This window comes from Amphiura filiformis, chromosome 3 (genome assembly GCF_039555335.1).
Source record: "Amphiura filiformis chromosome 3, Afil_fr2py, whole genome shotgun sequence".
Taxonomy (NCBI): domain Eukaryota; kingdom Metazoa; phylum Echinodermata; class Ophiuroidea; order Amphilepidida; family Amphiuridae; genus Amphiura; species Amphiura filiformis.
Window position 1 is genome coordinate 72,890,987 of NC_092630.1, and position 15,073 is coordinate 72,906,059.

The window sequence follows — 15,073 nt, forward strand, 5'->3', positions numbered from 1 at the left end:
AAGCTGGCTACGCCACCACACTAGAGCAGGGGATCAGCCCGGGCCTATTGTCTGTCACACTCAGCATTGAGGTCAACTTGCGCTGCCCTTTAGGGCTTGGCAGCATATCGACCCGTGGCGCGCTTTGAGAAATCTGAGTATTCAGAAAGCGTGGATAAATGCCGTTTTATTATTATTATTATTATTATTATTATTATTATTATTATTATTATTATCATTATTATTAGGCCTATATTCATATAAAGCCTTCGACCTCTGTGACTCAGGCTTGGACGTACATCTGCTTCCGTGTGTGTATAGTAGTTCATGAAATACACCGGTTAGTAAATGTATCAAGTTTAGCACAGGTTGAATTTAGCCAAAACAACCAAAAGTCCCGAACATTTCTTTAAAAATCGACGTAATGATAATACAATTTTTTGGATTAATGGGCAATAAGAAGATATATTTCCTGAGACTTTTGTCAAATGATTTTACAGATGCAAGTCTTGATGAAGCCGTTTGAGACAGAATATACACCCACAATGTTACATTTATTACCTAATAATGACTTTTAGGCATTGGATGGGTTATCAATCAATGGTTATCAGGCTCGGCCTGGGAGGTCAATTTTTGATTCGCTACGCCTTTGTGCTTCTTTCATTGCTTGTAAGGTATCGGCAACACTGACTGCGCGAGGTGGGTTCAAATGAGGATTTCTTGCGGAGTCAAATAGGTGTGATCAGGGATGTAGAAAGTGATTTTGATTTCTACCTCAGGAGGAAAGTTTTTATATTTTCTTTTGCTCGATATTCCATTCCATTCTTCGCAACATGTATTAATTGACCTTTTCGGTAAATCCCATAAGCCTTTGCGAGGACACCTAAGAACTCGTCATTAAAATGACGAATTCTCAGGTGTACTCGCAAAGGGTTATGGGATTTACCGAAAAGGTCAATTTATAGATCTTCATCTTTTATACTGATGTTTTGATATTTTGTGGTATATATGTATGTTTTCATTTATTCTATATGAGCACTCATGAGTGAAATTTTCCTTGTGGATCTAATAAAGTATTACTTAACTCTGAGACGAAAATACCTATTTTCGTCTCAGACTTGACTTGATGATTAAGCTCATGTTCCTACGTATACAATTGCATGTATTGTATACACACGAATGTACCAATAACAATACACATGGCAACTATTGTAGTCATTTCATAAGTTTTTTTACCTATTTCACAATTGCTTCCTTGATAACCACTTCGACAAAGGCAACTGTACCGATCAATTCCATTGACACATTTGCCATCGTTTTGACAAGGGCGAGACAAACACTCATTGGTTTCTATAAAGGAATGACAGTAATTGTATAATTTTTCATTAAACTGTACATTCTGTGGGACAGAATGGTTTCGGAAGGTCGTGAATGAATCATGTCAACATTACTATAAATGCGGAGGTTGACAAGGTTAAAGATCTGAAAAAATCGTAGGATGTGCAGATGCACATAGCCAAACTAGCACTTGCCAACTACTAGTACACACAAACTTTCTAGCTCGCACACAAGCCACCCTTACAAACAAACACATTTGCATGCAGTAGTTATTTTAATTAAATTGTTCAACCTATTTCACAGTTGGTTCCTCCATATCCACTTCGACAAATACAGCTATACCGATCAAAGTGATTAACGCATCTTCCACGGTTTCGACAAGGACGAGACAAACACTCGTTGAGTTCTGAGAAAACAAAAACATGAGTCATCATAGCAGCATGGATACTGATATTGGACTCTATCATTCTTGACATTTGCTTAAAAAGTTACCTTTTCAGAGTCTTGGATAGCAGCGACGTAGCTTGCGACACCACCACGGCGTCTTCATTCAGCGTATTGTTTACAATCCTCCGGTCACCTGACCAAGCCGTTACGCCGCAGGAAATTCCGATGAAAGATTACATCGTAAACACGGAAGTTGCATGTTGCCAACTCGCCCCAACGAAAGCCCAAAGCTTACGAGCGGACGTTGTTAAGTGCCTTCGTAAATCCAAAGTACCGCCCAGTAACATCAAAAAGGAGAGCACAAAGCTTTGTTTGACTTGACAAAAGATGATAATATCACAATCTTACCGGCCAACAAAGGTCGAGCCACAGTAGTTCTTAATACCAGTGACTATGAAGATAAGATGGAGTCTTTGCTCAATGATCAAACCACATACCAAAAGCTAGCCAAAGATCCCATGCCAGCATACAGACGAACCACCATCTGGAGCATAAAAGGTCAGTGGTCAGAACGCTTATGGATAGAGTGTATAAATTAGTCACCACGGAGGAGGAGGACAAACAACAGGAAGCGAGCCACGTTAAATCTGCACTAAAAGCAAACGGCTACAAGTCCTGGATGTTTAAAACCCCCAAAACAAAGCAAAACAAAGATCGCAAGGACACAACTGGACAGCACGAGAGAAAAATCAATGTACCCTTGCCATACATCAAAAGAATTTCTGAGAAATTATCCTACATTTTTCGTGACCACGGGGTCAATGCTTACCACAAACCGGTCAATACCATCAGATCCTTCCTAGTGCACCTTAAGGACAAGACCCCAAACTCCAACAAATGTGGTGTAATTGATAAAATCAGCTGCCCCGAATGTGAGAACACTTATGTTGGCGAGACAAGTAGAACTTTAGGCACCCGTTTCAAAGAACACAACAGAACTACCACCCCGAACAGCAGTCGGTGACCACAAAGCTGATCACAAACATGACATCAGCATGGACGATGTTGAAGTCATCGGCAGGGAGGATCAGTTCTAGAACAGAAAGATCAGGGAAGCCATAGATATAACGCCACTAAACCCTACACTCAACAGGGACGCTGGATACGACCTGCCCGCCATCTACAATGATCTGCTGACACTTGACCACCCATCGGGTGGTCAGGTGATCGGAGGATTGTAAACACTACGCTGAATGAAGATGCCCGTGATAGTGTCGTAAGCTACGTCGCTGCTAACCAGGACTCTGAAAAAGGTAACTTTTTAAGCAAATAAGTCATCATGTTATATATTTCTGTCTTTTATGATTGTGTTTTAAAACTGTTGACAATTGGTCGTATTTGGATAAAGTGTGATGTATAGTCAGGTTGCTTGTCATCATAAATGCGTGTGAGGTGAAATTTATTATGCAGTAACTTTGACAACACACTCTTAGCGGTGCTTTAAAAACAATACTTTCACTACTTTTATATCCAAAATTTTAAGTACTACCGTATTAAAGATCACATTCAGTGCTACATTTTTCAACAGTCAATTTGGAAGCATAAAACATACAAGCTCAAATGAAGTGGGTCAATCATTTGTCACACAAATTTCAAAATTGTACGCCTGATTTGAATAAGGATTTCTATATAGGCCCTACCATTCTGAATTTTCTAGGCTTTAATCCAAAATTTTCCAAATAACTTTTTTATGTTACTCCTGTGCTCACTTGAGTCATCCAAAGACTGGTCTCGTTTACGCTTGGCATATACTAGTAATAGTTAGGAAATTACCTTACCAGTTTCACAATTATAGCCAGTCCAGCCTGACGCACATAAACAGGTATAGGATTCCCCGCCGTCCTCACAAGTAGCTCCATTCTGGCATGGATCTGAATCACAGGCAGGTTGAGTCGCGTTGCACACATGTGGGGCTTCATCACTTTCATCAAAACAGTCTGGAATTCCATCGCACTTCCAATCTATATCAATGCAGCCATCTTCTTCACACTGGAACGTACTCTCTGGGTCACAAACACAATCAGATTCATCACTGCGGTCTGCGCAGTCGATGTAATAATCACAATGGAAGCTTTCTGGCACACATAGAAGTCCATCGGTACAAGCAAATTCACTCTGACTGTCACAGGTAACTATGATTAAGGATTGGAGGAAACATAATTAAGTATTAACGAAAAAACGAAATCAGCCGACCTGAGGTACAATGTTAACCCCGTTTCGTTTGACTGGCTATATAATTATTGGAATCGACGTATGCAGAAAAGTATTACCTGTGATAATTATGAACATTCCTTAAAACAATACCCGTGATGACAATACCTTATACCACACATACCATAACTCTTAGTTAGAAAAAAGTCATAGAACATCATAACCGTATATGGATATGAGTAACTTTCCTAATCATAATAATTATGAGAATGATTATCATCCAATGAGAAACCTACTTTATACTTTTTATATTTATATTCTTTAGGCCATACCTGATAACTATGCTTGTAATTATCAAATCACTTGTATCTAAGATCATAAAGAATCGACAAGTGACAATCAGTGCAATACTACGATAGTAATATACATTGAGTTTGGATGACCATCATTAGATTACCCCTCCACAGTGGGCACAGGGTTGAGGTCGCAATTTCAGCGATTGAAATGATAATCTGATTTGATAGTTTGTGTCGACGTCAAACGTCAACCAGACCATTTCAACCCGACATCGACATCGACCAAATTCCGTCCGCATTCTGATTAAATTTCGACCGGCCCGATATCACTTCACATCACGTTGTTCTTGACAACGGGTCGGTGTTGGGTTGAAGATGGATACGTTGAAATATTTTCATGACCGATGAGATGATACGTAAACGTGGAATCGACGTAAAATCGACGCTGATCATCAACTTGATTTTAACCATAGGTCGAAATGAATTGAAATCAGGTTGATGATCGACGAGTTGATATGTCAGCATCGAATCAACGTCGATTCAACGTAGACCTGTCAACTTGTGCCCACTGGGTCAGAATAGCATTTTAGGGTAAAATAGCACCTTGAGCAGTTGATGTGTATATTAATAAGAGTACCCCGAAGGTTACTACTAAAACTGCATTCATCGTGGCTCCCAGATGTCCTTTACAACCTCACTATGCACTCTTGGGTAATTGAATTCTGCAAGTATTTCTAAAAACATCAAAAGCAGAAAGAAGCAGGAGAATTAACAAAATTAATGAGCTTGGGTCACTGTTCTTTGATTAATCGAGGAGCTTTTTTCAAAGTCGGAATTTTGATGTGTTGAGTCTTTCACGGCGTACCGGTAAAAGGGAGTCTTTCGGGTATTTCTTTCCTTGCTGCTTGAAAATCCCCTGAAAACCCTAGAAATGTGAAGAATGAGAAATTTAGGGGTCTTTTAAAACAAAAATGATCTTTCGGAACTCTATTTTGGGGTCTTTCGGAGCTGCGAAATCCACATGGATACCTGCCGCGGCCTCTCTCGCCCTGCTGAACTCGCCCCTGCATTTGGTATTATGCGCTCAAATTATCCAAAACCAGGGGAGGTCAACGCCATGTCCACCATTAGGTACACTAGCACTATACGTGCCACTGTATTTTTTGTTTGTTGTGGACCGTGACACATGACTTGACTTATCTCTTGTTTCGTCTCTTTGTTTGTTTGTTTTTTGTTATATTTTGTCAGCTTGTTTTGGCTAGTTTGAACAAGAACAGTAATAACACAACAACAACGAAGACGACGACAACAACAACAACAATACTATTGGTAAATTTGGTTTACAAGCCCAGTAATTTACTCACGTTCTACAGCCTGTCTCAAAAAAATTGTGCAAGTGAAAAGCGCACTCTTTGGCATTTAGAAAATACTGTTGTGACATGATGCTTATATCAACGTCAAGGGCGCAGTCTTAGCTCTCAAATACCGTTTGTTCTGTTCAATTTGCTTGTTTCAATTTTGAGATATGTTTATTTAACAACGAAAGGGCAAAATCACAATTGTGCCACTTTTACTAGGGAAGAGAGCTGTGCATGTAAATCAATGATAGCTGATGTTAATGCGTCTATTTGCGCGGAAAAATAGCAAATTGAGCGGAAATTTTTTTCAATGCAAATCATGTATCCCTGCCCATAGGAAAAAAATAGTTCCGCGCAAATCGCTTGTCCCTGCCTATAAGTGTGTAATATTTGTTTGTCTTTTTACTCTTTTAACTTGTCTTAAGTGGAAAAAGAGAATCATTATTCCTGCATCATGATAAAACAGTTAAAACAGTAAAAACGTTGTATTGTGTAATTGATGCATTCTTTTGATTTCACGAAGGAACGAACTCTTGATAAACTTGATGCTATCACTGATTTACATGTAAAGCCCTCTTCCCTAGTAAAAGTGGCACAATGTGATTTTACCCTTGCGTCGTTAACTAAACATATCTCGAGATTAAAACAAGCAAATTGAACAGAACAAACGGCATGTGAGATCTAAGACTACGCCATTGACGTTGATGTAAGTATCATGTCACAACGGTAATTTCTAATTGTCAAAGAGGGCGCTTTTCACTTGCACAATTTTTTGAGACAGGCTGTAGATGTTACATCTTCCAATAGGAATACTTTCATTAGTAATGCACCGTTCTAGCAACACTCCATCCAACTCTCATCCCCCAGAGTGTTCTGTCCCTTGCAGTAGTTGATCGTATACATGATTTAGTGAATATGTTCCTTTAACGCGGTTGCAACATATATATTACCCCCCCCCCCTTGCTTTCTTATCCACATTGCTTCTCTCAACCATCTAGTTTGCATGCATGAGTCTTTGTCTATGACTTTATGACTCAGAAAGCAGGGAACAATGTTATCAACAACGATGAAGGGGTAAAGGAACATAATTATTCACTAAATCAGGTATACGATCAGCTCAGTGCTAAGAACAGAACATGCTGGGAATGAGAGAGGTAGTGTTGCTAGATTGACGCATTACAGATGAAGTCTTCCGATTGGAAGAGGAAACGTCTAAAACGTGAGTAAATTATTGGACTTGTATTAAAAAGGTTCTTGTCTATAAGTGCACAGCACGATGGCATCGTCGGGGTTCGAACCCACAACTTTCCAATCATGATTCGACACCCGAATCGTTGTGCCACCGTCACAGTCAATTACACAAAGTACTTGTTGAGTATGTATTTGGATGTTCTTTCAACAACATCAATGTTCACAGAGTTCTGAACATCACTCGGAAGAGAGTTTTATAACATGGGTCCAACGGATTATTGTGACCACTGACAACTTTGGCCCAACAGCCAACCATTACGCATCATTTGAGGACACAGCTTATACAGACACAGTACCCTAATCAACTTGCCTGTTCATTGCAGTCAGGACCAGCTCCCCGAGTTTCGTACTGGTAACTCGGACAATTGACAATATTTTCCCAAGCGGAGGCAATGGGGCCAAGCTGTATAGATACGGATTAAAACAAACATTTGATCACATTTAGAGACCTACCTGTATGATCAGCCACGCTGTTCTTCCAGATACAGTTTTGATTAGCCGCACAAGTCAAATAACAAACCGAACCATAATATCTATGCTTTTCCACACACAAAAAAAAAATCACTTTCTCCCACGCAATACCTATAGAAATACTATGATTATAAAGGGCTGTGCAAAAAATATGACCCCAGGTTTGTTTGTTTTTTCAAACGGCGTGCCAAATATGCTCCTTTCATTTAGATCCTGTTCAGTTCTGAATGGCATCCTCTGAGTGGGTTCCTGTTAAATCGGGGGTCCATCAGGGTTTTATCTTGGTCCTTTTTGCTTAATCTTTTGTTTTAGATCTTCTCAGTTTTGTTCTGTCTCCCTTACCACACTTTGCAGACGACATTCTCCGTTATTTGTCTCTGTCCTTGGAAGATGACATCAACATCATTCAAAGTGATATATATAATATATATATATATATATATATATATAAATGAAATTGTTAGCTGGTGCAATATTAATAAGATGGTCCCATCATTGAAGTGGTCCAGAGTTCTAAATACCTTGGCGTTTTGATGGGGGTAACGTCACTTACAAAAATATAACCTCAAGAGCTTCTAGGCTTCCTTCTTTTCATGAGAAAGGTTTTTAAGACATGTCTCCACATACATAAATGACAGCTAGTGAAAATTCGACTGACTATATCCAGGACCTGAACCTGGGACCCCGGACCACCGTACCGATGCCCCACCAACTGCTCCAATGAGTCAGATGTAGAAGAGCAGTGATGTTATTACCAGCAAACACAAACAAATTTTAAACGTTTTAAAAATGTTATACTTTGGATTTTGGTTTAGATAAGAATGTTTTAATAACATTAAGTGTCGGGTTATATGAAAGTCATGGAAACGTTTCAAAACGTTTTGTATGAAAACACACTACAGCAATATTTTAAAAATGTTTTCAAAATGTTATAGGAAAATATTTTTTGAAAACATTATTTGCCAAATATTTTGTCAACACTTAAATAATATTATGTTTGAATATTTGTTTTTGAATGTTATGAAAACGTTTTATACCCTTTATATGTCCTTTATATAACCCGACATTTAAACGAGTCTGGTAACCTTTGCTAACCTTTTGCGAATGATGTCAAAAACGTTTTGTGTTTGCTGGGTATCTAGAGACCCACAGTTCAATACCTGCCTTTTAACATCTGCTCATCCATGAAGCTTCGGAAGAGGCTTTGGAAATCATTCGAAATCATTGAAGACGGAGAAATAAAGGTATGTTATAGAATTTGATACAAATCTGATACACTAAATATTGACAACTTACAACTTGAGACAGTTTTGATATAGTTAGGGCCTACTGACAAAAAATTATTTGATATACATTGCATACATGCAGGCTTGATACTGATATCAAATCTGTATAAAATCCATATTTGCTACCCAATTGACACATAATAGTTGCAACATTTTGATAAAACAAAATTGCAACGGTAGCGGACCGTGTTCGACTTCCGACCGGTAATGCTTTTAGGATTTTTCTTCTTCTTTGGCTATTTAAGTGTTTATATATGCACTGATATAGGCCTAACTCGCCATGTCGACAGTCGACATGAAGAGATGATAAATTATCTTGCCATGTCCGCATCACTATGGTACTGAAAATATATCAACTTGTCATTATTATCTCGCTATTACAGTATGGCACTTAGATGCTTCCGTAATAATGAAAATTAAAATTAGATATCACATGACATTTTAGTGGTGTGCGTTTACGCACGTAAGCCACGTTCCTGTGCCAATTCCATGGTCTAGTGCACTTGGAGAGTTTTAGTGACTTGACGAGATAATAAATTTAGATATGACACGACATTTAAGTTTAGATTTTTTTTCACTCCCTTTATTTTTTGGAGGCAATTTTTTTTTTTTTCAATTTAATGTATACCTTTATGCAGAGTTGGGTAGGGAATTTTTTTACCTAATCATCAGTGAGGCAATTTTTTTTTCAACTCACTAGTGGGTAAAGTTTTTTTTCGTCTCACTAGTGGGCGAAGTTTAAATATCTCTATCCCAGAGTGATATCGGTGCACATCGGTAATCGTGATTGGCCCTACTAGGTATCTATATTTCTGTTTAAGAATTCGATAAATTTTGGTCAACTTTAGCATCAGTTTTCTCTGAAACATCAAATGGTGTTATCTTAAAACCAAATAATTAAAATTAAAACGAGGTGCTTGAAAAGATTCATCAGAATCGGTAGAAAAATCTTTTCTTTTTATCCTTATTGACTTATTTGATACAGTATTCAGTCCCGGGATTCAATAACTCATCACAAAATATTGTCGATGTCCTTCATCTCTACATCAAAATGACTGTTCTTCATCAGTGCGATGTTTCAAATTAAATGTTTTAGGATTGATTTTAGTTTGGGTCACGTGGTTTCCTATTATTCTACCTAAGCTCTTGACTGACGTTATTACCGATATCTTTGTCTGTTAGAAACTTTGTTAGAAACTTAAAACTTGTTGAAAGCAGTTTCGGTTTTCATTTCAGTTCGGTTACGTAATCGTGTGACCGCCGAATTTCCTGGTTTGTAAATACCTGATCAAAGTATAGAAGTGTTTAAATTTGGCAGTGCTATATATTAACGAGTAGGTCTAACAGCTACATCTACATTTGAAAGCTTGATTTAGATGGTTAAATAATCCAAGAGATCGTTTAACTGTGATAGTATTATACCATTGAAAATAGTTGCTTATCAGTAAGGACAAAGGAGGACAGCACCCACAATTGATTGCTGAATGATCCCGTCTGTTCATATCATAGCGTAATTAAAATCTATATGATTTTACAATTCATTCAAGGTATCGGATAACACCGTTTGCACAGTATTTTTGTGGAACCTGAATCCTCGTGGTGCTTTGGGGGAGGGGGGTGGAGATGTATATATCTTCAATACGTAAGGTCAAAATTTTCATGTGACGGACGGCTTTCCAGAGCGTGAGCTGCTTTATTTAAATAGGATGGTTTTACCAGGGAACGCGTATGCGAGCTGGTTTACAAATTATCCTCAGTTGAGCAAGCAGACATACTTTGAGCGATATACCCTGGTACGAATCTGGTATTTCAGTATTGAAATCAGGGGAAACGGAAATAAGATGTACACATTCCAGCATATTTTAATTTGCTTGTTATAGCATTCTACACTTGCACTTCCAACAAATTATAACCTTTTTCTCCAAAATCCTGTGTAAATGATTCTAAACGCTAAAAATATTGGAATATTTTGATGACTTTTTTTGGATTGTGAAGTGCAACATGAGTGAATAATAAAAATACAAACATCGCACCATCGGTGCAACACTAGCCTTTGTTTACCGAGTTCAATTTCGCGCGATACTGCAGAGGTCACATTCAGCTTCCGATTGCAAGTATCGAACTGACGTCATCAGGCATTGCGAAACTCGAGGATTACAGGCCTCGACGGAGTCGTGTGGACACGCACTCGGGGATTGACAATAGCCGTGTTCAGACGGTCATAATGATCCTCGAGGATCGGCGTGCTCGAGGAGTGCGATCACTAAGTCAATCCCCGAGTGCGTGTCCACATGACTCCGTCATGGCCTGTAATCCTCGCGTTTCGCAATGCCTGATGACGTCAGTTCGTGAAAGTACAACCAAAAGCTGCATATCAAAACCTTTAGTAACATTTCAGAATCAGAGAATCCACACAGACTTGTACCATGAAAACGCCACTGAAAACGCCATAGAAAACTGGTTTTAAATGGTCCAATTTTTGTTTAATCGCCATGAATTTTGAACTAGTGAACTCAGAATTGTGTTCCGGCGTGTACATGACCACGAGATATTCTTTAACCCTAAAATTTATATTATGAAGCTGTAGGAGCTTCCACGAACCCGCTGTGAATTTTTTTTATTTATCCCGTCTTTTCACTAAATTTGGTTCTCGTCCTGCGTGAAATCAAGTTTTCTGGGTTTTACTGTCAAACCTGCCCTGTTCCAACAGTCGCTGTACTAAACAGCGCCATGCTATTAAAAATGTCCTCGGCTTTATTGATTGTTTAGACATTTTCCCTAATGGTCATCTAAAATGTTTTATGATAGACCTGAATTCAATCTCGCAGCATACAAAAAACTATGGGTACCCCCAATCAGAAATCAATTCCAGTCCCTTCGATAATTCGTTGGGTCAGCTAGTCTCAGTCACAGCCAATATGCATTCATTCGCATTACAGTAGGTGCGACCAAGCGTAGACTTTGCCTAGACTAGTCTTGCATACAAAATCCAATGATCTATTTTTAGCATGTCTCACACAGAGTTCGCGTTGTTCAAGGCCGTGGTTGCTTAATAGATTGGGCAGTGAATATTATTTTGGGTAAAAAACATGTTACTTTCCGCATAGAAAGGTTTTGATATGAATGTGACCTCTGTAGTATCGCGCGAAATTAGAACTCGGCAGAATGTAAACAAACCATACCACCATCGATCATGGCACCGATGCGATGTCACGATCTGCGAAGAGCATTTTGCTCTTGTTTGTACTTAAATTCATGTTAGAAAGTGGTGATGTTGTTCTATCGATACCGTTGAGTTTTCGACATATGATTGGGAGGAAGAGAGTTGTTTAGAAAGAAGATCGGACAGAATGATCGACAATTGCAATATTGAATGTACCGTAGAGTAATGGAACACCACCTCCATACGCGGGTCAAACTCAGTACTCGAGAATCGCAAAATTTAGCGTTCACACGGCAGTAGAGCTCGAGCAACACTCGGGAACTTGTGAAATCCCCTGAAATTTCTTGGGGATAAATTTGAGGAAAAACTCGAGGACTGGAATCCTCGAAAGCGTTCAGACGGCATATTTCCCCGACGGTCTGTGCTCGATAAACACGGTGCTCGAGCAAATAGCCCTCCGTATGGACAGGACTTTAGGGATCACAATTCTCGAGCACGCTGATCCTCGAGGATTTCTATGACCGTCCGAACACGGCTTTTATAATACAAAATAATTCACTACAAGTTCAAGGACAGAAAACTATTGTTTGCCTGACTGCAATACAAAATAAGTCACTGCAAGGATAAAAGCAATGGTTTGCCTATTTGTGCGTACAATGTGATCCACAAAAACATGAGAAGAAAAAATCGCGGGTTTTTTTTACGGCGAAGGAGCGTAGTGTGGTCAAAGTTAGGCGCGCTTTTAATGTAGGTGGAAATGTCAAATTGTGGACGCCTGAGTAGGATACATAGCTCTAGTACTAGAGCCTCTCTGCCATTGCCCAATAGCACAAGTAATTTATATGAGGTCTGACTACTACCATACCACAAGCAATCCGAGTTCTCGGCGCTACGCGCCTCTACTGTTTGGACATCGCGATCCGAGGGAACTGACCAAGTTCTATAGGATACAAGGCCGTAGAGTAAAACTAAAGCCCAAATTGTCTGTCAAATGAAAGCACCAATTTTATTGGAACATTTAATGACTGAAATTTTTGACAAATGGCTAAACGTGTATGTTTGCGGTTTGCAGTACATCCCCGTGAGCCTTAAAAAGGCCCAAATCCGAAAATTCTTAAACCATAATTACATCTAAAAAGAAATAAAAACAAACATTGTACTCACCTGTGCGATCAGCCTAGCTGTCCTTCCACATACATATTACATGAGACGTAAGGCCTGCAAAGCTTACATGCTTTGTTCCGCCCACCTCCTGAAAAGTCACGTAAGCCATATCGATGTTCCAGTTCCATTGTCTAGTTCAACAAAGAGTTTGTGGAAGTATGATTTATATTTGGTAGTGAACTTGCTTTCATACAGTTAAGACACAGCTTATTTTTGCTCTGAGAGATTCTGAGTCTGTTATCTTGTTTACTAGTACCAGGGCTGTCAACTCTCACGCATTGGCCGTGAGTCTCAAGCATTGGGTCACTTTCTCACGGTCTCACGCCAAGGTAGTATAATCTCACGCCTAAAAGTAAATCTCACGCAAAAAGCTGAAAATTGAGTAAAATCTCACGCATCATCATGAATAAATTGGGGTCAAAACATGGGTCAAAATGAACATTGAAGTCGGTATATCCCGGTAGACCTCTCTGTCTCACGCCAAGCAATTCAAAAAGTTGACAGCCCTGTTACTACTGAGTTCAATTGACTTGCTTTCAGTTTTGACTTGAATTTGTTTTAAACTACAGCATGTAGTTTCCGTTGTTTGCTTTTAGGGAGCGATCGTTATTTATGACAGAGGGGGAATGGGTAAATTTAGGGGAACACGAAATTTTTTGGGGTCTTTAGGGGAACCTCAAATTTTAGTTGAACCAGGAGGGGGGATTGTTAAATTTTAAATGGAGAAAATTGGGAAAACAAGGGGGAACGCGAACATTTTTCGCGGACGCGAGGGGGGAACGTGAAATTTTTTGTCGATATTTTATCCAAAACGCCCATTCCCCCCTGCCGTAAATAACGATCGGTCCCTTATATTTTATTGTCTGTCCCCATTTTTTCAAAAAGCACCCTCTATCACAGCTTTTCAGTTACAAAAGTGGGCCTGAGTCAATATTACACCATATTTGCAAAAGAATAAAATAAAAATCTTACAGTTACTTGCAGTTAAATTGCTATTTAAATGCCATTTTATGGGATTTTAAGGCATTTTGGCGGTCGTTTTGAAAAAAGCGTCCTCTATCATTGTTTTTCGTGTGCAAAAGTAGGCTTGAGTCAATATTACACCATATTTGAAAAAAAAATCACAATGACTTCAAATTCCTATTAAAATGCCATTTATGGGATTCCGGCGGCCATTTTGGAAAAAAGCGCCCTCGTCGCTTAAGGGAGGCTAGAGGGAGGAGTGTTTCGGATTTTTTTTTTGGGGGGGGAGGTTATTGTTGTTGTTGCTGTTTATGTTTGGTGGTTTTATAACATCTTTGGTTTTTTCGTGAGGAAAAGGTAATTCTCAGTCTTTGGCCTTCCTGCCTTTTCCGTCATATATTTTTGTGTGTGAACTGAGTTCCATTTACGCAATGAAGTCGGAATGGTGTTCCAGAGTTTTGGTGCCGCTGCCCGAAATGCATTGTCACCATAGGTGTGATTAGTGCGTGGAATTTGGAGGTGTTTCTTTCCAGACCGAATATAAGTTCTGACAGGTGAATAATATGTGAGAGTATTCACTATTTGCGAGATATGAAGGGCCGGGTCCATTTAGGCACTTAAAAGTAAGTAACAACACTTTGTAAACAAGTTGTTTCTCAACAGGTAACCAATGGAGTCTGTCTAAACACAGATCCTGAGGTGCTGCCAATGGTGATGATGCGGCGAATACGTTACATATTCCTGAGAAGGAAATAAACAGATTTAATGGTGGCTTATACCCCGGGGGGGGCACTCAACACAAACGACCATACGGGTATGCTCCCCCGGAAAGACCCCCTTTTTGGGTTTCGCAGCTCCGAAAGACCCGCTATATTTGACCAAAATAAAGCTCCGAAAGACCCTTGATTTTGATAATTTCCGCTCTAAAAGACCCAAAAATTGCTTATTCCTCATATTTCGTGTTTTTTCAAGCGATTTTCAACCAAAAAGCCAAGAAATACCCTTGATTTTGACTTATCGCAGCTCCAAAAGACCCCATTTTACTTGTTCAAAGCCCGGTTTGCAGCTCCGAAAGACCCCCTTTTACCGGTACACCGTCAGCTCCCAAAGACCCACCACCTCAAAATTCCGGGGGAGCATACCCACCAAAAATTTTTGATGTGCCCCCCCCCCCCGGGGCTTATACATGGTGCGTCATAGACATCG

At 39.4% G+C, this 15,073-nt stretch overlaps 1 protein-coding gene across 1 annotated transcript in view; it reads right to left on the reverse strand.

Moving 5' to 3' along the window:
* LOC140147486 (uncharacterized) overlaps positions 1–4,931 on the reverse strand; it is a 21,334-nt gene extending 16,403 nt beyond the window's left edge. Inside the window, exons 1-3 of the mRNA XM_072169263.1 lie at positions 4,815–4,931; positions 3,543–3,896; positions 1,610–1,723 (exon numbers count right to left, since the gene is read on the reverse strand). Of these exons, the coding sequence (XP_072025364.1) occupies positions 1,610–1,723; positions 3,543–3,896; positions 4,815–4,878 (532 nt within the window). The 5' untranslated portion in view covers positions 4,879–4,931. The remainder of the gene's footprint in view (positions 1–1,609; positions 1,724–3,542; positions 3,897–4,814) is intronic.
* Positions 4,932–15,073: the final 10,142 nt, after the last annotated feature.